The 24,173-nt window shown below is 44.9% G+C and overlaps 1 protein-coding gene across 9 annotated transcripts in view; it reads left to right on the plus strand.

Moving 5' to 3' along the window:
• Positions 1–24,173, plus strand: part of MYO9B (myosin IXB) — a 925,026-nt gene that overhangs the window by 830,900 nt on the left and 69,953 nt on the right. For all 9 annotated transcript variants that reach the window (XM_069649217.1, XM_069649219.1, XM_069649218.1 and 6 more), the window contains 2 exons: positions 5,313–5,418; positions 6,008–6,139. In XM_069649217.1, the coding sequence (XP_069505318.1) occupies positions 5,313–5,418; positions 6,008–6,139 (238 nt within the window). The remainder of the gene's footprint in view (positions 1–5,312; positions 5,419–6,007; positions 6,140–24,173) is intronic.

Consider the following 24,173-nt stretch of genomic DNA (forward strand, 5'->3'; position numbering starts at 1 on the left):
GGAGGAATTGTCTTGAACTTGGGGAAGGGAGCCAAGAGCAAGCCTGGAGCTGAAAATAGCTTGCAGGTTTAGTTTGAACACTGTTACTTGGGTTGCTGACATCCCTACACATTGTTTAGCTTTAGTTGTGAGGGCAAGTATAGGTCTTGGACACACAGACATTTAAGTTGAACTTACTGACTCAGGCTATCCTTAGTTTATTAGGTAGGGAAATCCCACCTTTATTATAGGGAAAGTTAGGCCTTAAAGCATCCTAGCATTTAAGGCAGTAAAGACTTTTTATTTGAACTTTGAATTTGTTGTTTGTGTCTTGCTTCATGATGCCTACACATAGTCCCAAAAGTAGACGACGTACTTGCTGTGAGGCATTCAAGTTCCAGGAGACTGCTGGAAAAATGCACTGCAGCTCTCGAGACGGGTACATGTGAACTGTAGAGCTGTACAAATGAAATTCAGGTACAAGTAGCCAAGTAACAGTAAATAGTTATTTATTTAACATCAGTTTTAAATAACTGGATGTGCCTGAACGGCAATAAAACTGAATTGATGGTATTTGGCTCCATCCAGGCTTGTGCCAAACTCCCCACTGAATATCAGGTCTTCCAAATTAAAGAAACCCTTATTCCAGTGACAGATAAGGTTAAAACATTAGTCATGACGTTGGAAGCATCCCTCAACTCTGATGCCCAGGCTACGTATGTTAGTAAAAACTGCAACTATTACATCCGGCTACTTAAAGCCATCAAACCACTATTGAGTGAGAAAAACTGCGCCACAATAGCAAGAGCTACCGTCATGTCGCGTCTGGACTATGGTAATGCCCTCCTGGTAGGAGCTAGTAGGCAAAGCATCCAAAAATTCCAACTGGTCCAAAATAACGCGATCAGAATGGTCAAAAAGAAAGCAAGAAGTGAACACATCAGTGAAGCTAGACGGGACCTTCATTGGCTGAGAATAGAGGAACGCTTACAATTTAAGTCTATGTGCCTAACTCACAAGTGTTTATATGGCAAGGCACCAGCCTATTTGAAGTCCAAACTCACTGTTTACCACCCGTCAGGGCATTAAGATCATAAGCAAATGGGCTCATAACACCCCTGAAACACAAGAAAGAACTCGGCATGGGCAGAGCTTTCCCTAACTGGAACAAATTTGCGAAGCACCTTAGATTGGAGTCCAATCTTTTGGTCTTCTGCAAAAAACTCAAAACAGAGCTTTTCAAGTAACCTCCCATCTAGGCCCCACTGAATCAGTTCATTGGTATTTTTTATGTTTTTTTCCTGTCACCTCATTCTGGCTCCTTCTTGAGCTATGTACATGTCTCCATGTAAGCACCTCGATGCCTGCGGGCGGTCAGCGATATATAAATAAATAAACAAATAAATAAGCATTCTTTGAAAAGGCAAATGATTGTAACAATTTGAGTAAACTTTGAAATTACTTTTCAGAATCGGTAAAGCCAGTGAATGGTCATTGGATATGCTCAATACATTTCTCCTACACCCTGAGGTGACTTCAATTACAAGGACAGTATTTGCATTTATATATTGCATCCATATACTTTGTAGATTCTGAGTTTCAGAAAGGAAGGGTTAAGGGAAGTAAAAAGGTTAGAACAGTTTCTCAGAACATGTGAGGACATGAATCCTCCAATGAAGTCTAGATAAGTCTTTCCCAGCAGTAACAGTATTCAAAAAGCTGCAACCTGTGGGGGGGATAAGCAATACCAAAGTAAATGGATTTAGAAGAGAGCCTTGGGGGGAGCCAGGAGAGCCAGTCATTTGGGACACAGTCTATAGTTCTGATGCACTTCTTGGATAAAAAGTCTTGCACAAAGTTAGAGTTCTGAAAAATCACTTGTAGGAACACAAGCTCTTAAGCCCAAGGGAGTTGAAAGCAACTAAAAGTAATCAGGTGCGAGTCTCAAGTGAGATAGCACGACTTGGGGCAAGAAGGTAATTACCCCCAAGGCCGAAAAAGTACCTTTGGTTAGAAGAAAGGGGTCCAGCTGGATTCGTCTCGCTACAGCAAAGCTGAGCCTGGTTCCTGAGCCTCAGTCGCGGGGACAAGAAGTAGGACGTCTGGAGGGCTCCTGTGGCAGTATTCGGTAAGGTCGTAGGCAGCTAAGAATTGTATTTGTTTCAACTGCACTTTGCGGTTTCAGCGCTTTGCAAACAGCACTGGTGCAGAACGGTGGACACTGGTTGGGCTTTCCTTGCTCTCTCAGTCCTGCACTCTGGTGAGGGGACTTTGCTTCTGGAGTGTCCTTAGGAGGCTCCTGGAGCTTTTGGCAAGATTTGTTCCATGGCAGACGTTGCACTTCGTTGTGGACACTCGACCCCTGGCATTGGGCTTCTGCAGCAACAGAGAAGCACGCCAAGTCGGGATTGCACCAAAATATAGTTCGTCTCTGGGTTAGTTGGTCCTACTAACCCAAGGGGAGAAGTAGTTCCGTCTGAGTTTCTCTTTCAAGGTGAAAAAGGAGGTCAGCACAGTAGCAGGGCTTCACCGGGCAATTGAAAGTCCAGGAGGTTGCAGCAGGCTTCTCTTCACGGTTTCTTCTTCGGATGTTTCTTCCCGTGGTAGACTCTGCCTGTAGTCGCAAGAACCTCACCTTTTAAGCAAGTTTTCCCATTCATGCACAGCCTAGGCTGTCAATCACACAGCAGGGTGGCTTTCATTTCAGGAGAGCCAGCCGGCCAATCAGGACTCCTAGAGACGAAGGACAGTGGAGTTTCGGAACCCCCCCTCACATCCTGTCCTTAAAGACACACTGGAGCAAGGGGCTGAAGCCCGCCAAAGGCAAGACTAACAAAGCTGTCTCAGCGCACAAGAAAAGCCAAGAAAGACCTCACAAACGGAAAATGGTGAAAAAATAAGACAGGGCTATTTTGACAATATGGTCACCCATGGGTGCTATACTGCAGCTGAGGGTACAGCCTGCAGAAGAAAAGCATCATGCCATTTAAAGTAGGGAGGGTAACAAAAAATGTTACATAAGAAAGTTCGATAAGGGGCTCCTAAGTAACATCCTAGCCCTCTGCATATGATGGGGTGTGTTAGACCTGCAAAATTAAAAGGTAAGCAAATTCAATTTCACTTTACTACTCTTGGGAACTGTAGTTCACCCAAGGAAAGGTGTTTAAATCTAAAGAGAAATCCAAAGGACTTCTCAGTGACACTGCACTAAAGGTGTTGTGTGCCACTATACAAAAAGCAGATGCCTATGGAGTTTGTCAGACTCCAAAAACAGTGAAACCCTAAATACCAAATCGGGGGGGGGGGAGACATGAGGGAGAGAGAAAAAGGTTGCATTCACTCAAGAGTTAAAAATAAAAAGTCCTAAATCCAGCGAAAGAGATGGGGGGTCTCTAAGGTGGGAGAATTTTAGCACAGAAATACACATTCTCCCTAACAGACTGTTACCTAAAGTTGTTCAAGTGATGGAAAGAAAAGGCAAACTAAACAAGTTAGTTAATTTGAAGCCTAAAGAACTGTTGATCTTGGGGAAGGGAACCAAAAGACGCTTTTTTTTTTATAACTGTCTTGAACTTTGGGAAGAGAGCCATGAGCAAGCCTGGAGCTGGAAGAAACTCAGAACTTTAGTTTGAACACTGTTACTTTGGTTACTGACATCCCTACTCATTGTTTAGCTTTAGTTGTTAGGGCACGTATAGGTCTTGGACACAGACAGACATTCAAGTTGAACTTACTGACTCCGACTATCCATGGTATATTTAAGTAGCGAAATCCCACTCTAGTATAGGGAAAGTTAGGCCTTGCACCATCCTGACATTTAAGTTAATAAATACTTTTTATTTGAACTTTGAATTTGTTGCGTGTCTTGCTTCATGATGCCTTTACATAGTCCCAAAACTAGACGTTGTAATTGCATTGAGGCACTCCAGTTCCAGGGGGGTGCAGGATAAATGCACTGGAGCTTTTCTGATCTCTGTGATGGGTAAAAAAGGAAACGGGACGTGAGCATGGCTCTGTAGTGACCCAAAGGCTCCCAAACCAGGTGAAATCAGGTTTGTGCTCCCATTGAAGTGAATGGAAACAAATGCTTTTTGATTTTTGTTAACATGTTCCTGCGTGACTGAGTCTATGGAAGTGGTATTTTGTGAGGTTGCAAATGTGTCAAAGTCAGATGCCCCTCTTACGTTGGGTGGAAGCTTCAAAAATAAAAATCTTTCCTAAAACCTAGCTTCATTGATATGACCTGCAGGATGCACACACATCTTGGAAGCATGCGTTTAATTCAATAAGCTATTTTGATCAGCTATATAGATGCGCCAGGATATTATTACAGAAGATAAGAGCTGAAAAGGTGTTATTTGTGTGAAAGCCAAAGAAGTATTTATGATTGAGATAACATAATGCACACTTGTAATGGTCATTTTATAACTCTCCCTCCAACTCTTGTTCTATGGACTCATGTATTGACCTTTGAATTTAAACAGGATCAAAACAGCCTTAAGAAATTGTTTATACTAAACTAATAGAACATCATTATAAGTTTGATAACCACAGAAGGAAGTTGGTGTTTTGTACCATAGTAGGTTTGATTGCTGCCTGCCCAAGGTAGCCCGCAAATGCTGAGGGGAGGGCACCAGTGTGTCAGTCGCCACATTGGCTTTTACACCGGAAGAAGGCTACCATGGGCAAGGAATGGCATGGCAGTTTTAAGGACAGGGACTGCACAGAATGTGTCTTTTGGGGGTGTGGGCAGCGGAAAGGGAAGATAGCTGTGAAGGGAACAGTAGATGGGCATGGCAGGCAGAGAGCTGCCTGAGAAAGACACCTGTTGCGGAAACATCCACTGCCGTATTAAACAAAAGCAGTGGGAGTGGCCTGGGGGGGGTAAAGGCATTAGGGTCATGCCATAGGGCAGCAACAGTCGAGGGGATTGGGAAGCACACCTAGATCATTGTTGTACATTCATACAAAGCCGCATGATACCATCTGGATTTTACTGTCAATTTCTGGGTCCCCATACTGAGCATTCCAGTGGCATTGATTGCAGGGAAAAGGCTGATTCTTTGGTTAATAAGTCATTACCTCAGATTGATGATGCACTTTCACAGATGAGCAAAGCACTCTTAATGCAAACACTGTTTGAAAGTTTCATATAATGCAGAATAGGTAGAAGGTATTTGCACTCATTTTAAAAATGTTTTTTGGGAAGGGTATCAGAAAGGAGATGATAAAAGCACTCTAGACCTCACTCCATCTGTGCATTCCTCTTCATCTCAGACCTATTTCTCAAGTGCTTCATCTCCCACATTTGCCACCTCTGCTTCCTTTTGTAGAGCTGCCTGGAAAGCAAGAACAGTTGTGTGCGCTCTACAAGGTTGTGGAACAGCTTCCACAAGTAAACCACAACACCCTGGAGCGGCTCATCTTCCACCTTGTTCAGTAAGAGATTTTATAGCACATAATTCCCTTTTCATTGCCCTTTCATCAATATTTGGGTCGGTATCCAAATATACAATGGTAATTTTTGTCAGGACCTGCATATATGCTTAACTCTTCCATATATTTTTCTGTGTCTGGTTAATTTTTATAGCACTTTGTGGCCAGGTGAGAATGCTAGTTATCGTTTCCTCCCATTTAATATCCTTTGAATGCTCTTTTTTTTATTTGGTCTTTACCTAGGTATCATATGCACACAATGTCCAGACATTTTTAAGTCTGGTTTATAAATCTTATAATTAATATGGGCATATTTACTATAAAGGTTTGCATCTTACTACAGCAGCACTGAACAATATTTTTTTATATTGACTAGCTGATTACTCGCACCGCCAACAATATGTCTTACAGATTTGGGTTCTGTGGCACAGTAGCCTACCATGATCTAGTTTCTTTTCCTCCTTTTTAGATATTGAACCAGAAAATGTGCTGATGATTTTTTAGTTCTGCTCATCTGGTTTATAGAAACAAATTGCAGTCTTTGTAGAAGCCACATTTTCAAACACTCATGTTATCCACTGTATGGTTTTAGGGTGGCCTCACTTGAAGATGTCAACCGAATGTCTCCCAACTCCCTAGCCATTGTATTCGCTCCTTGCCTCCTTCGATGCCCCGACAACTCTGACCCCCTGACCAGCATGAAGGACGTCTCAAAGACGACAACGTAAGTGAAGACTTTTATAGTAGAAAAAGTGGGTTCCTTTTGCTACATACATAGCTTTTGTAAAGCTCAATGTAGGGCATTTGCATGGGATCTTGATGTTGAGATGTTGTCCAATCTTACTAAAGGAGCACTAACTCACGGCATGGTACAAATGCTTTCAGGTTAGTGTGCGTCTTCTTGCAACTATAGAGGGTTTACCTCGTCGTTAACCATTACCTGCAGAACACAAAAACAATCCATAAGGAACTATTATGTTACCCATTCAAAATGCATTTTTTGTTGTTGAAACAAAGGGAGTAATAAGTATTATTTTAAGGGTGATGCCTTTCTAGTGGTACGCCTGTAATATGCCAACTTGTTTACCATATTTCTGCTCATGTCATGGTGGGTATATGATAAAAATACATGCTTGTATGGTGTTCATGATTCTTCCCCAATTGTCTGCTCAGTAAGCTCCATCTTGTCGCGCCTTGAAACACTTGTGTATAGGCACGTTATAAATGCCATATCACATCATATCATCTTCAGATTGTTTATTTTGCCTTCTGGTCCGATCAGGGATGGAGCAAGCACGCCTTTTGAAAAGCGGTTTCTTTCAGAAAAGCAGATTTTGACTTTAATGGTGAGCGGATACTGAATTCTTTGCCAAAGCCTTAATGGTGAGCGGATACTGAATTCTTTGCCAAAGCCTGCAGGTTTTTAAAGAGACAAGAAGTAAGCCAGAGTAATTGAACTCTGTGGATGTTTGTATAGGAGAACATTTAAAGATGTTTTTAATAATTCTACCTTTCATGAACAAGACATCCTTTTATCACAAATTAATGTAGATAGAAAAACCCAGAGTGCCCAAACGGTGCCAACCCTGGGATCATGACAAAACTACTTGCACACTGTGTAAAGGAGTAGAGCCCAAAACCTTAAACTTGAGTAAGAGATAGTGGTGAATGGCATAGCGAACCCCACTGCAGCAGCGCCAACTGGCAATTTTTCAGCTGAGACCAAGGAGTGAGTCTGAGTTTATGAAGCCCAATGTAGAGTCTAAGGTACTCCTAAAAAGGAGTTGGAGACATTGATACCAAAGAATAGATGCTCTGAAGATGACCATTCCCACTCGCTACCTCCCTCAAGATAGACATGCTTGTAAAATCTTCTGATATAATTGTAAAAACTGGAAAACAATCAAATGGAGCTCAGAAGCCAAGGGGTTCAAAACCTGTTGACAACCGGAAAGATTAACCTGTGTTGGAACACTTGTGGATAATGATAGGAAATTAGTATCATTTTTGGGCCTCAAACTAACTAACTTCTGAAGATTCTACATCAGTCACTTAACCTGTGGTAGCTCCTGCGATGAACTATGATGATTAAAGATATGACACCAAAGGACAAGATTACACAGACATCTGGAGTGCACTGCCTGCTGACCTTCGGAAAGCATCCTCCATTATTCATTTTAACAAAGAATTGAAGACCTACTTGTTTCAATAGTCTTCCTGTGCTGATAGTTCTAAAACTGGTTATGTAGGAATGGAACAGCTGCGCCTAGATGCAAGTTTCCGGCTTGGTTCTGAAAGGATATGCGCAATACAAATTGCATATCAACACCAAAAGAGCCACGGTCTTCATTCCCAGAGTCGAGATGTATGACCTTGAGAGGTACTTTAGTTCCTTCAACCTCTTAAGGAACATTACAAAAACAGAAGGGCTACTGTGTCAAATAGAATATATTTTGTTAAACAAAATGATGCCTCTTGAATTTGAGAAACAGAAAAATTACGCTCAGGCTTACTAACACAGGCTCCTGGCCATTACCACCCAGTACAGCGCAGGGACCCAGTAATTTTTGCTTAAATATTTACACAGCATGTTTCTACTTATGCACGATCCTTATTTTTACTGTTCAAACTGATTTGATTGTACATTAGTTATAGCATACAAAGGATATTTTGATGTTGTTTTGATGCATTCATAGGTACTTGCACTTTAGAATGCATACTTCTTCAGTAAATGAATATCCAATGAGGATTTACTCATATATATTATAGGGCAGTGATAGTCTTGAGTCACGGGATATCCAAAAACTCTATTGCTAATAACTTAGACTTGTGGGACAAACATGGCTGAAATGGTCCAAACAAAATGTTTGTCATGCCCCACCACGCCCTCAGAGTGGGCATTTTGGGAAAGATGTGTTAATAAAATGAAAAGGTTAATAAGAAAGCCTACTCCCGTTCATTTTCCCATAGAGAGGGAGAATTTCCAAATTTGGTATAGCCGAAGCACAAAGAACTGCTGGGCGGACTTGGACCAAATAAGAAACAACTTGAGCAGGAAGCATTGACTTAATTTCCAGGACAGGTTTGGGGTTATTCCGTCCAGGATTTGTAAAAATATTCAATGGGGATGAGGGTTCCCTCTGCTCCAAAAAAAATGCTCCATTCCCAGGGGAATATGAAAATGAAAAGTGCTCAAAAAGCTATTTGTTGGAGGAAAAGGATGAAATTTCATGATGCTAGAGGTGAGGAGTGTTAAGAGTATACCATATGAAATTGAAGAGTTACGGATGGTCTGGGAAACCAGTTAGAGTTCGAATATTTTCGGATTATTAGGGAAATCTCGCGAGATTCCCGCGGCTACAATGGAAGACACGCTCTGAAAAGAAAACGCACCACCTAAAATAAAGAGTGAAAGGGGGTAATGGGAGAGGGTCAGGGAATGGAAAAGGCAGCTATAGGGATGTAGGGTGAAGGGCAAGGAAAGAGGAGGGGGGCACTTGGTGAGTGCCTGTGAGGGCAGGGAAGAGTTTTTGATTTTCAAGCTTTTTCGCAATACCTGGGGAATACCGTGGGCATGGGTAGTTCATTGTCGATGTATCAAGGGAATCCCACGAGAATCAGAAGAGAATGGCAAAAATGTAATGTTACACCTAGTAGGCCCTAAGGAACCTATTGGTGCAACATGTACAGTGGCCACTGGCCAGGGCTAGTGGGTCCCAAAGAAATCTATTTGGCTAGAGCCAATGGGCCCCAAAGAAACATATTCGTGAAAAATGTACAGTGCCAAGAACCAAAGGTGGGGGAACCCCTACTTCATTGATTTGTTTCCTCGTTGGACCGACAAGCTTTCTAACGTCTTCCCGGAAACGTTAGAAAGCAGGTCGTTCACCGAGAGACTGTAAAGTGAGGAACAGGCTTGGCAGCAGGAGGGAGAGCTCTGTGCGCCCACTTTAATGGGATTGCCGACTGTGGATCTTTGGGCTCTAGATGGAGGAGCCGGTCCCCCTCGGTCCCCGTGCGGATCAGGCGGCAGCGAGACAGCTGGGAGAAGCCCAGCAAGAAAAGGGTAAGAAGCAGGTAGTTGCTCTTCCCGACCAGCAAGAAGGGTGCATCGGAAGTGTGCCGTAGGTGTGGCTGTTGGGCTGAGGAACACTTTGCTGCTTGCTGCTTTGCACTGTCCTGTCGGCAAGGAGAAAAGTTTGTGTTGAAACACTGTGACTGCTGTTTTCCAGCAGAACTTTGCTGCTGTGACACTAAACCCTGCCACCTGGCTGGATTCCCTCCTCTCTCCAGTACCCATCATTCCATATTAACTTCCATGCTCGCGCATCGGGAGTGTGCCGTAAGTGTGGCTGTTCGGCTGAGGAAAGCTTTGCACTGTCCTGTCGGCAAGGAGAAGAGTTGGTGTTGAAACACTGTGACTGCTGCTTTCCAGTGGAACTTTGCTGCTGTGACACTAAAGTAATTAATTAGACTCTTGCTTTGGACCTATTGGTCTTTGCTTTGGACATTTTTGTTGTCGTGCACTGCAACTAAATTCTCCTGCTTGCTGCCCCGCCCCTTGGCCAGATTCCCTCCTCCCTCTAGTACCCAGCATTCCATATTAACTTCCATGCTTACGCATCGCAAGAGCTCATCGGATGTGTGCCGTAAGTGTGGCTGTTAGGCTGGGCTCGCGGAGAAGTAAGTTATGTTCAATTGATTGTTTTTCTTGCCTGTTCTGACGAGACTCATAAAATGTTGTAGCTTTGTAGTTGCTCCAGCTTTGTACTGAGCGTATTGAGTCTGCTGTCAGGAAAATAACGTACTCTTGTACTCGAAGCTATAATATTGCATTTCTACGACCTTAACGGACTTCGTTAGTCATTCTTGACTAGTGCATGGTCTGTGATCAAATCGATTGGTAAGGGCTTTGGTGCTTTAAATTCTTGTTAGAAGAAAACCTACAGTACCTAAAATCATGGCTAGCGGCTTGCGTAGTGGGAGATGTGCTGCGCCGGCTTTGTCCCATGGCAGTATTATTGATACCCTAGTGAATTTGGGCATAAGTTCAAGTCTGGTTAAGGGCGATCCTAATATGGTTGATATCACTGTAGAAGAGAATCCTGTCCCGCGCTCGCGTTGGTTACTGTGGATGGCAAATCTGTCCCTCCTTATCGTCATCCTGACTAGTGATGACAGGAACAGTTAGCAAGTATAGCAAACATCCAGTCCTCTATCCCAGCCCAGGTTCATCTTTCTGCAAGCGAAGCCACAAATGCGGTGGTGCCTTCCTTTTCCCTGCAGGAAATGCAAGAATTGGAACAATCTGAATGTTTTGTGTTTCCCGTATATGCTGCTGCCCATTTGCAAAAATCCTGCTAATGAGTCAGAGAATGCCATATCAATGGTTGGACCTGGTGTGATGGCAGAACTGGACAAACGAATAAGGTTATCCATCGGTCTATTAACCCCCCTGATTCCACGCCCTAGAGGCATTGAGGATATCAGCCTTTTTTCTGGGAAAAACCCATTTGTAATCCCCCCTCGAAGTTCTGCTGCTACGGCTATACTTATGAGCGGTAACCAGGGGAAGGGTTCCATTGATCCACGCCACCATGAAACCATGATTGACGATTACGTCTCAGGGCAGGAAGTGCAACATCCAAATCATTTGCCCCTGGTAGGAGATGAAGGTCAGTTTGATAATCCCCCGTGTCCTTCCCCTGCCCATAATCTATCCTCGACCCCCGATCTGCAGGGGCCTTATACTTTCCCTGTTGTTATTCGTATCCTGGATCTCCTGGGTTAAAGCACCTCGAGATGCTTGATATTAAATTCTCCATTAATTACATTCTTACCAAACTTAACCATTTGGAAGGATTCATAACGGCAAGGCAGTCCTGTAGACAGATTGAAAAAGAATCATGCAGGGCTTATAATGTATGTTGCCCTTGCTCTTCTCACACTAGGAAGATTGTAACACTTGATAAGGGTACACAGAGTATAATAGATGAACTACCATCTGCTACGGGTAAAGGGCTGCCCGAGGAGATTAAATTTGATTCAAACCCGGGAAAATCTTATGTTCCGGGACATCTCCTTGAGTGTATTGCAGACAATATCAAGGAATTGAAATCTGTAATTCATGAACTAAAATGTAGTTCTCTTCAAGCTCACTCTGTTCCATTAACCCCGCCACCGCAGTAGGAAGTTGAGGTTTTGGATAGTCCGTCTGCACTGTTAGGCAAGATCGTATGCAGTACCCACAGGGTGCACTACAACAACCCTGACCTCCTGGCAGTAGTAACCCAACCTTTGGTATAAGTCTGTACTACACAGGTTGGTAGTGTGGACGAGTAGCCAGGCTTATCTCAAGAGTGTGAGCTGTAGGGGAGTTACACAGAGATTCACAGTGACAAGTATCCAAGCAAACCCTTACACACAGGGTTTCTTGATAAAACAATTATTAATTTATTTACCAGTCCGTTATTGTAAGCCTACTTCAGAAGGGAGCACTGTTAAACACCACACACATACACTTCAAAATTACACAATCTTAGTTCAGAATCAGTAAATACCCATTTGGAATGGCATACAGCAGAGACCTACACCCTCAGGTGACTTAATTTGCTAGGGTGATGTTGACATTAATGTATTACTGTTGGCATTCAGAATTAGTTAAGAGCAAGTCAAAGGGAAGGATTATTAGAGCAAACAAGATACCACAGATATTTCTTAAGCAGGTAAATACTTTCAGATCCCCCAATATGAGTCATTCAGTTAAAACAGGCTAAGCCAAAGTCAATAGGCAAGAGTCTAGATAGGCTGAGCATGTCTTTGAAGGTAAGTAGAAAAGTATTTGCACAATGTTTCAAAAGTCTTTGAAGAAAAAGATGAATCAATGTAGGGACACAAGGCGTTAGACTTGTGAGTAGTAGAAGATGCAAGCAACTCTAAAGGAAGAGTTTTAAGTTCTCTTAGACTTTGTACAGTACCTTTAAATTGAAGAAAAGATGCAGCAGATGACTCCTGTTCCTGTGCTCTGCAGATCTCGCTATTCCTGGGCCATAGTCGTGGGGACAAGAGGGAGGACATTGGGAGACTCCTGCAATGCACTTGGACGGTCAAAACTCGCAACCGGCAAACTTCACTTTCAGTGGCTGTTTAGTGTTTCAGCTCCTTGCGTCTACCGCAAATAGCAACACCGCGGTTCCTGGCTGTCGAGAGGGACTTTCCTTGCTTCTGGGGTCCTGCACTCTGTTGAGGAGGCTCAGGTTCAGTCAGTCCTGCTCCCTGAGAGTCCAGATGATCTTCCTGGAGCTCTTGACCAATTTAAAAGCAACACACATAAATTGGTATTCCTCGCCCTGGCTCTACGGTTTCCAGCAGCAACTCTGTGGAAATTCAACCAGCTCCAAGACGGATGTCTAGGTGGCTCACTTTGCCGTTGATTGGTCCCACCCAGCGTTGTACTGGGACATGAAATGGGCCTGGACACCCAAAAAAAGGGGGCCACCCCTTGCGACCCTTGACCTCTGACATCAACGGATCAAATAGCATTGTCCCCAAGTACACTACGAGAAATATGGTAAAATGTTTTTTCAATTTATTTTCATTTTTTTTTCAACCCAGGCATCTGCAGAAACCGGCCCCCACTCCCCTAGGACGATTTCAGCCCGGCCACAGGCCGAAGGGCCAATCTGACCCTGGTCCCACCAACTCAAGGGGAGAAGTAGTCCTTGTAGGGGCTTCTCTGTCGATGTGAACTTGGCATTTCGTCACTGCAGCAGTGCTTCACCGGGCAAACAAACGTTCCGGGAGTTGCAGCAGACGTCTTCTTCAAGTTCTTCTTCGGTTCCTTCGTCCAGTGGTCGACTCTGCCTTCCAAGCCAAAAGACGCACCTTTTATACAGTTCTCTCCCTTTCATTCCAGCCTAGCTTTCACTCACCCAGCAGGGTGGCTGTCCTTGCCGGACTGTCAGTTAGCCAGCCATCACAGAGTGCATTTGGGTGTCCTAGGAGACTAAGCATAGGGAGTTTCAGGCAATTCCCTCACTTCCTGCCTTCCCCAGACCCTGGAGCCAGAGGCGGCTTCACTTGTGAATCGCATCAAAGGCAAAATGAACAAAGGGACCAAACCAAGAAGGACCTTTCCACAGAGAAATGGTGAAAAAAGACCAGGGCCATTTTGACAAAACTGGCACCCTTGGGTGCTTTACTGCAGCTGCAAACACAGCCCGCGGTAAATGCACACCACAGTAGTAAAAACAAAACCACTGCCACCAGCCATTCAGTGAGGAAAGGGTAACATAAAAATATTACATGAGAAGCTAGACAAAGGGGATACTAGGTAACCCCTCCAGCACCCTATTGTAAGATAGTGTGCTGGCTCTAGAAAGTTACAAATATAAGTAAAGTCAATTTCACTTTACTGCTCTGGGAAACAGTAGTTCATCCCAAAGGAAACAGAGTACAAAAATCACATTAAAATACATGAGAGAGTGGGAAAAAGGTTCTCACTCTATCCAGGTTAAAAATAATAAAGTCCTATAAATCCAGCAAAGTTGCTGCGGGTCTCTAAGGTAGAGGGAATTGGCACATTTGTGAGAAGTCTCCCTAACATGCACTCACAAATATTATGGAACAGGAGGCTATAGGGGTTGACCCTGTGGCGAATTGTAATAGCTTGATCGTATTTATGGCTCAACACACCAAAAGACTGCATCTTCGAGCAGCTAAACGAGAGAATGGAAGAACAATCGCAGAGCCGCAGTCTAAAGAAATCCAAAATTGAACCAGCAGCCAAAATAAATGCGCATAACTCTAACATCAAAGATATCTGTGCCATTAATATCGAGGATGAAATAATAGATCTCAACCAGTTAACTGAAGAGTCAATCCCATCTCCTCCCAAAGGAAGCTAACGATCACATAAGGCACTTGGAACCTCAACCCTGGGGAACTGAGAAGAAATTAATGGGAGGCATACCTCAACTAGGGGGATTACTTCATCCAAATGATCAAAAGAAGGTTGTAGCATTACAACGAAAGAAATTGCTCCTTCGAAGCCGATGTTGGAGATGGAGAAGAAACAAAAAATGTTAATTAAATATTTTCCATCAGAAGGTAGGAAGCAGTCACATACCACTATGCCAGTAAATGATGATAGTAGCTCCTCTGTAAATTGTAATGCTGGATATATGCATTCTAGTTGCACTAGTTGTGAGTATGATAAAAAAACACCTCTCATATGTGGATGTTTGCCGTATGCTGAATGAGCGGAACTCACTGGTTGTACTGCTTGATTCTAGTGCTCCTGTTATAATTACAGGCTTGGGAAAGTAAAGGGGATAATTGCCGTCGCAGTCTGCGAATCACACTGTACAGGAGAATTCTTCCCAGCATCCCAACAAATCTATACCACGGGTGTTGCGTAATGTCACAATTGTTCCTACTGTAGCTAATCTTGTAAATTCAATCAATGAGAGTGGGACGATGGGTGAAGTAGTACAGCCTCACCTTCATTCTTATTTGCAGGTGAACAGACCTCTTTCAGAAGTAATCCCTTCCAGTCACGCATATATCTTAGACACTCTGAAAAAAGTCCTTGTAGATGGCTTGCTTACTTTAGAGTCTCTAATCAAAGCATTAACTGTACCTGGGTCCCTAGCACAACTTCCTGATAAGCAAATGGTGCAGTAATGTGTACATCAAGCGGTACTGTTGTGGGGGGGTTCGCAATCTGGGGCAGATATTACGACTGAAAGTGTTAAGGTGGTGCCCTCTTTAATGCATCTACCATGTATGTCAGCAAATATCTTGCTGCCTGCCCCTGCAGCAGATCTTTCTGGTACTGCCTCAACCACATGTGAAGCTCCCCCTTCTGCATTGAATATTGGTTTGGAAGGCAAGGCTGAGATTCTGGGAAATGCAAGAATCGATCGCACCTATGTATATCATTTCTCGTATTCCATCGTTAAGAATATTAATACTAAGGACTTTGAAAGAAACAATCGTAGAATGATTTTCTACTTGCCCTCTTCAACCATTCTAAAAATGTATTTGGTCTTACAGGACCGAACTTATTGATTTAGGCTTCACGCTGCATTCCTTCACTGATGAGGCCGTAGCTCAGGAATTCTTGCTTTTCTCCAGCATTGGGTCTTTCATGGATTCACATGCTTAGAATATTCCCCGTCGTCAGACTGGGAACCCTCGGTACACATATATAGTTGTTTCCTATTGGAAAAAACTTCCGACACTTGTGTGTCCTATCCACATCTACGTCCTCCCCGGGGACGTCCACGCATGCCCCATAGGACGTAATGGTATATAAGCCCCGCCCCCGCGGGTCCCGTCAGATTTCAACCGTCTCCAAAGATAGTGGGATCTCCTCGAGTAGTCTCTACTGCTAGATTTTCGAATTGTCGAACTCCTGTGAGTTTGTTAATCTTATCGGAATGTCGGGTAAACCTCTTTTTCGCCCGTGTGCCACGTGCGGATTGAAGAAGGTTTATGAGGGGGACGGCCATTTAGACTGTTTTTTTTGCCTCCACCCTCACCACTCGGCAGACCAGTGTGATATATGTAAAGGTTTTTCCCAGAAAACCCTGAAGGATCGAAACCGCCGGCTGGTATCCTGGTTGAATGACGGTGCGGGAGCGTACCCTCAGTCAGAGGTGGGCTCTGTGCGCAGTGTGGCCTCTGCGAAAACATCAGGAGGCTCTCGACGCTCAACCTCGTCGGAACCCCCGGCTAAGAAGTCACGACCTGTGGAAAAGGACGTTCCACGAAGTCACTCTTCTAAGGACTCTTCTAAAGACTCTACAAGAAAGACATCTTCGTCCACTTCGTCGAAGAAAGGAAAGGAGAGGCCTAAATCCTCCTTGGGCGATCAATACAGATCAGCCACGAGTAGAGATTCGGATAAGCGCAGGGAGAGCGCTGTGAAGGCGGGACCGCCTAAACCACCTGCAGGCCCAACGTCGACGACGACGAACCAGTCGGTGTCTTCACTGCCTCTGACGCAGTCGATTTCACCCATCATCAACCCAGCGACGACCTCGGCGACGATGTCCTCGTCGACGGAAGTTCTGGCCTGGAGACCGGAGGTATTTGATATGGGGTTGCCCGACACATTGCTACAGGAACAAGCAGCGTCAATTGCCTCGAAAGAAGACGACGGCTTCAGAATTGTGAGCTCGGAGGACCTCGGTCTACGACCCAGGTTTCCATCAGGAGCAACCTGCTCTCAGGTGTTTACCCAACCTCCAAGCTCTCAGGCGACCCTGTCCATGGAGGTGCTGTCCTCCTTACACTTGCTGCTGAAATCGCTGGACGAAAGGCTTCCACCTGTACCGTCGACACCCCCCGTCGACGAGCCAGGCCCTTCACACCGCCCGACCAGATCGATCGGGTTTCCTACTTCTCCAGCAGTCCAGGAGGAAGGTGAGCTTTCGGACTCCCTATCGGACCACGGGTCAGCGTCAGATATATCCCTCTCACCATCTAGGGATCCATCCTGGGTGTCGGATGTGGAAATGGAAACACCAAAGAGTCCCACTCACCCGTCTCCACCGGACGATATAGGGGCCTTTCATTCTATGATGGAAAAAGCGTGCAAGGAGTTTGGCCTGGTCCAACAGGAGGAGAAAAAGGACTGTTTTCTTTTTGACCATATGGGCAAGAGTTGAGGCTCAATATTCTCAATACCCATTTTAGACCATGTCTGGAAAGGTGATGTCCAAACCATGCGTCACCCATTTTCTGAGCCGGCTGTCAAAGGCCGCATTGAAAAGAAATTTAAAGTACCAGACTCTACACCGAAGTGTCTTTCGGCTCAACCTACACCGGACTCGTGGTGTCGTCGTCGTCGGCGACGAGAAAAGCAAAGGCCCAACATAAATGTTCTACCCCTCCAGATAATGAGGCGAGGCGCCAAGACGTGTTTGGTAAGAAGGTTCTTTCTGTGGGGGCCTCAACGGTGAAAGCAGCTAACTCCCTGGCGATTGTGGCCAGATATGACAGGGAGATGTGGCACAGACTGGCACCTATCCTGGACCACCTCCCGGAAGAACATAGAAGAACGGCGATGTCCCTGGTTCGAGAAGGCGAAGAGGCATCGAATCATGCTATTAACATAGCAGTGGACCTGGCAGATTCGGGTTTTAAACAAATAAATAACGGAGTTGTTCTTAGACGCCAGGCTTGGCTTAAGTGCACCAACTTCAGACCCGAAGTACAGTATAAAGTTTTGGGCATGCCCTTCGAAGGTGATCTTCTTTTCGGAGAAAAGGTGGACGAGGCCTTGAAGGGCATGAAGGAGGACTCAGATAGAGCACGCTCGTTGGGTTCTCTCCAGAGTGGTAAGCCCTTTCGTTCTTTTCGTCCCTTTAGAGGAGCATCTGGAAACTCAAGATTCTCAGCAACCAGGGATAGATCTTTTGTAGATCAGCGTATCCTTCCCAAGGATATAGACGCGCCTCTCAGACCTCAAACCGGCGCAGAAACTTCCAGTCTTCCAAGAGACGACCAACTTATTCGTCGTCGACGAGCAAACAGAAAGACCAGCAATGACGGGAAGCGTGCCGTTCTGGGAGGAAGAGTGTCGAGCTGCATCGAGGAATGGGAGACCATCACAACAGATCAGTGGGTTTTGGACACTGTGAGGTACGGACATTCCCTACTATTCAAATGCAAACCTCCAAAATGTCCACCAATACACCTAGCCCAGCCACATCTAAACATCTTGCGGCAGGAAGTAACACTCATGTTACAGAAAGGCGCCATCAAATTAGTCCCTGCATCGCAGAAAGGCCTAGGGGTATACTCACAGTGTTTTGTGGTAAAGAAGCCAAACGGAAAATGGCGCCCTATTCTCGACCTGCGAGACCTCAACAAGACCCTACAGAGTCAAAAATTCAAAATGCTTACACTGCAGGAGGTGATCAGATCCGTCCAAAGGGACGATTTTTTGGCGTCACTAGATCTACAGGACGCGTACTTCCACATTCCGGTGTGTCAAAAACACAGGAGGTTTCTGAGGTTCATGGTAGGTCAGAGACACTACCAATTTGCAGTGCTCCCATTTGGTCTAAAGTCCTCCCCAAGAACGTTTACAAAATGTTTGGCACCTGTGGCAGCCTGGCTACGAAAGGGAGGGCATCATGTATACCCGTACCTCGACGACTGGCTTGTGAGGGGATCCTCCCCAGCGTCGACCAACGACAGCGTACAAGCCACCTTACAACTTCTGCAACGACTGGGGTTCGCAGTGAACTTCGAAAAGTCTTCTCTAAAGCCCTCAAAGAGCTTGGAAGTTCTTGGGAGCTCAATTCGAAACCCACTCGGGAATAGTGAAACCGTCCCTAGACAGAATATTGAAGATCGAACATCTGACGAGTCAACTTCGCCTACAGAGTACATTTTCTGTGAGAAAATATGTGGCAATCCTGGGTTCCATGGCTTCGTGCATCCACCTAGTGGCAAACTGCCGATTGTTCATGAGGCCTCTACAGGAGTTCCTGTCGGACAGATGGAAGCAGGCCACTGGCCGATGGTCAGACAGGATAACTGTCGACGACGAGGGTGTCATCAGATCCCTCCAATGGTGGAAAATCTTTCACAACCTGGACAGAGGGGTTCCTCTACAAGAGCCTGAATTTCAGAACACCATCATCACGGACGCCTCCCTGACGGGCTGGGGAGCACACATGTGAACGATCATCAAACCCAGGGCAGATGGTCTTCGACCGAATCGCACCTACACATCAACGTGCTGGAACTGATGGCAGTGAGATGGGCCTTGAAATCATTCCTTCCACATATCAAAGGATAAAAAGTAAGAGTGCTGACGGACAACACGACAGCCATGTTCTACTTGATAAAGCAAGGCGGCACCAGATCCAGGACCCTTTCGGCGGAAGCTCAAAAGATCTGGCACTGGGCGTTGAAACACAACATATCCTTAGTGGCTTACCATCTCCCGGGTGTGAAGAATGTGCAAGCGGATTCCCTGAGCAGGACAATGGCTCAAATACACGAGTGGGAGCTGGACACCGGTCAGCTTCAAATAATCTCCGAAAGGTGGGGGACCCCCTCAATCGACCTCTTCGCAACGAAAGAAAACAGGAAATGCGAACAGTTCGCGAGCAGATGGCCTCAAAAAGGATCCCTGGGGGAAGCGTTCTCGTTTCCTTGGACGGACAAATTCCTGTACGCTTTCCCTCCGTTCCCCCTTATACGGAGGACAATCCAGGGGATTCGCAGGTACAAATGCCGGGTCATTCTAGTGGCACCGTATTGGCCGAGACAACCTTGGTTTTCCGACCTCCTACATCTGTCGTTGGAAAAGCCTATAACTCTCCAGAAAGTGCCGAACCTACTGTCCAGGGACAAGGGAACGGTGTGGCACCACAATCCGGACAGCCTCAACTTAACAGCATGGCTCCTGACTTTTCAGAGTTTGGCAGCTTGAAAGTCTCGTCGGATTGCCGGAGAATTCTGCAGGCGGCTAGGGCCCCTTCGACTAACAAATCATACATATGCAAATGGCGAAGGTTCTGTACGTGGTGTCAAACACAGCACGAAATTCAGCCTTTAGAAGTAACCCCTGAGCAAATTCTTCCGTATCTTCTTCACCTAGCTGAGAGTGGGCTGTCATCATCGTCCATCGAAGTGCACTTGGCGGCCATTTCAAGGTTTACGAGGAGGAGACAGTCTACACCATTATTCAGTGACAGACTGGTGAAACATTTCATGAGGGGTCTCTTTAGAACTTTCCCCCCTACGAAACGGTTCCCACCGTCGTGGAGTTTAAATGTGGTGTTGGCGGCCTTAATGAAGCCTCCATTTGAGCCAATGTCCTCTTCATCCATGCAGTTCCTATCTTGGAAACTGGCTTTCTTAATTGCCATTACATCGGCTAGAAGAATGTCGGAATTACAGGCATTGGTCATAGATCCGCCATATATGAGATTCTTTAAGGACAAAGTAATTTTATCAACTAACCCTACTTTCATCCCGAAAGTACCGACGGTCTATCACAAGCACTCGACCATTGCTCTCCCTACTTTCTTTGCGACACCGTCGTCGACGGCGGAAAAGGCTCTTCATACGCTCGATGTGAAAAGAGCGTTAAAGTTTTATCTGCAAAGAACGTAAGAACTCAGAACTACCAGACAGCTGTTCATTGCATATGGGCCGTCGACGAGAGGAAGGGCGATTTCCAAGCAAGGACTGGCCCGATGGGTCTCGTCGGCAATTGCTTTTAGTCACTCCAAGGCCGGGAGACCCCTACAAGGTCACCCTAGAGCCCATTCCACGAGATCGACAGCCTCCTCCGCGGCGCTATGGGCAGGAATTCCTCTGACAGACATCTGCCAGGCGGCGGCGTGGTCAGTTCCACACACGTTCACACGCCATTACTGCCTGGAAAGGCAGCACGCGGATGAAGTACAGATGGGGAGGGCAGTGCTGCGCCATCTTTTTCAATGAGGTAAGCCAAAATGGTGAAACTGTTGTCTTTTACCTTGCCGACGTTTGGTTTTTTCCTTGATGTATCGCCTCTATATAAATATGTTACTGCTTACATGTGTATATATATATATATATATATATCTTGTTGTAACTGACGTTTCCGCAAGTAGGTGGAGGAGCACTCCTAAATTCACAGTGCAGTCGTTGATGAAAGCACACCAACCAGAGAGTAAATTTCTTCAATCGTTATTTCCAACTGGTTAAAAGAATCCTGGCATATCCATGTGGAAAGAATGCAGAATTCAACATCAGCCACGCACGTTGTGGCTCTCCCAAGAGTGAGTGGCATAAAAAGTCTACGCGTTTCGCAGTCCACTGACCGCTATATATTTGGACTGGGAATGGCTTATTTTTGTAATATATGTTATTTTTGTAATATATGTTACATTGCATTCTCACCTCCTTCTTCTAGGATACTGCTATACAATCTATTCTAAGCATGTGAATCCATGAAAGATCCAATGCGGGAGAAGGGAGTAGTTTCTTACCTGTAACTCCATTTCTCCAGCGTTGGTATCTTTCATGGATTCACATGCGCCCACCAGCCTCCCCGTAATGCAATGTGCAGTATATGTGCATAAACAGGTTTCCCCCTTTTCTTCTTTGGAGGGGTCGAAATCTGACAGGACCCGCGGGGGCGGGGCTTATATACCATTACGTCCTATGGGGCATGCGTGGACGTCCCCGGGGAGGACGTAGATGTGGATAGGACACACAAGTGTCGGAAGTTTTTTCCTATAGGAAACGACTATATATGTGTACCGAGGGTTCCCAGTCTGACGACGGGGAATATTCTAAGCATGTGAATCCATGAAAGATACCAACGCTGGAGAAATGGAGTTACAGGTAAGAAACTACTCCCTTCCAGGTTATCAGTCAGGTCTTGGAGGAGGAGCAGAATACTGGAGGGGCTGGTAGCTTAGTTGATAAGAAACTGAACATCTCGCAACTCTTATCCATCGCCGGCAATATTAAGGACTGGTCATCGATTGAGCCCTTAAGGAAATCCATCTTTACGACCAATCCAGCTAATACTCCGGCCTAGCGCCATCTTAATCACAATCTAGTTCTATATTCATGGAATTCATATGACTGCCAGAACCTTTCCAAGTGGTTGGTTTCTTTGGTTTATTAATTCATAAAATGCACCACACCCTGAGGTATCTGGGCGCATTACAAGACAGTTTAGGTTCAAATCAGTACATAAAATATAGTCCTAGCAAAGTAAAATGGGTACATATAAGATCTACAATATCTACACATAAGTGCATATAATATAGACCAAACACAATAGAAAAGGTAGATAAAAAGTTAATATCTACACACGGGGCAGTGAGTGTAGTCTAAGGGCAGAGGCGCAGAAGTAAATTAGATAACGAGACAATAACACAGCAGTAGTAAGGAGTGAACAGTGGTCGAGTGGTCAAGGGCAAGTGCGTAATCAAAATGAATGTGAGAGCAAAGTCGGATCCTCTAGATATTTCAGCCTGGAGCATCATTGGCAGATAGCCATTTATTATTGTTCTTCCTGAATCATAGGAAGGGCCGATCAATACGCAGATGAATGGGGAGGGTGTTCCTGGCTAGGGCGGCTTGAACAGGGAAGCTGTTGCCTCCCGCTCTTCAAGTTGAACCGTGGAACAGTGATGCAGAAGGAGTTGATAGACCTGGTTGGTCTAGATGACGTTCTTTTTATGATTTTCTCACTTAAGTACTGGGGGGCCGCATTATTCTGGCATTTATGCGTAATGGAGACTCATTTCAAGTTGATCCTGTGTTTACTGGAGAGCCAATTGTGATTCCTTCTGGTTTCTGTTATATGATCTCTCCTAGGGATGCTCATGGTTTTTCTGAGCGCATTATTTTGTAATGTTGGAGGTTTATTTAGGATAAGTTTGTTTGCTCCTGCATAAAGTGCATTGCAGTAATCAAGTTTAGACCAGGTTAACTCTCTCGCTAGAATTATGAGGCTATTTGTCGAGAGGTAGGGTTTGCAAGCATGTATAAGCTTATAAGTGCAAGAAGTGGCCGAGGCCGTCACATTGACTTGTTTCCAAAGGTTTAGCGTGGAGTCAAGATAGAAACCAAGGGTTTTAGTTTCCTTAGCAGTTTTGATAATATTGCTGTCTATATTGAATGCCGTCTACTGGGCATCAAGTTTGTTAAGGTATGTCAGGGCACCTAGAGTCAGGATTTCTGTCTTCTCATCATTCGGGCAGAGGCTATGGACAGCCATCCATGCCTGGATGATGAGATAGATTTTGTTTAGTAGGGCAAGGTCTGTGTCATAGTTGCCTGAGAGGGGTATAAGTATCTGGGTGTCATCATCATAGTTTGTGTAGAAGACACCCAAGTGATCCAGTTTGTCTAATAGTGGCTTGGTAAAAACATTATACAAGGTCGTGGAGACACAACAACCTTGTAGTCCTCCACATGTAATAGGTACTGGGTCCGCCGCATGAGATGGAGAGAAGACTCCTCGATCTTTTACTTAAAAAGGGTTTAATCCAGTCTTTGCCTCCCTCTGAAAATCCGAATGTTATGTTTATTCAGGAAACTATGAAAACTGACTTTTTGACTCTACAGGGTTTTACAACTTACTGCTCACAGGCCTTGAAGGGTCGGGAGGGCCGTCCCTCAGGTGGTTTAGCTGTAGCCATCAATAACAATATGAACTGTACTACTAGGCTCATCTATTCATCAGAGCACATATTAGTTGTTGATATGACTTTAAAGGGCAGGACATGGCAATCATACTGTTGATGAGCCTATACTAGAACCCACTTAAAATTGCACTTGATAACATGCTTGACGGAATAGATATTATCTTGGAAAATGCATTTATTCCAAATCCTAACTATGAAATTATCATTGGAGGTGATTTTAACTCAGCTTGTGTTGAAAACTTTGAGGAGCTAGTGGTTTCTACTAATGATGGTCCAACGAAGGCAAGGTCGAGAGGGAATAACTGGGTGGCTTAGTTCGATGACTGGAACATGAAATTTGTTCAAACATCAAGATCGTGCCCTTATTTTACATGGAGGCACGGTGTGGCGTGCTCTATGATCGATTTTTTTTTTTTGTTTGTGTTTTTTTATATATTTTTTTTCTGTTTCACATTCACTTGTAATTAATGTCATGAACGATTACTAGATCGACTATGTTTCCATCGATCATGTGCTTATTCATTTGTCCATTGGAATTCCCAGCACTTCACATGCCGTGGCCGAGGCATTACG

This window comes from Ambystoma mexicanum, chromosome 1p, assembly GCF_040938575.1.
Source record: "Ambystoma mexicanum isolate Mex_15411 chromosome 1p, UKY_AmexF1_1, whole genome shotgun sequence".
NCBI classification, from domain to species: Eukaryota; Metazoa; Chordata; class Amphibia; order Caudata; family Ambystomatidae; genus Ambystoma; species Ambystoma mexicanum.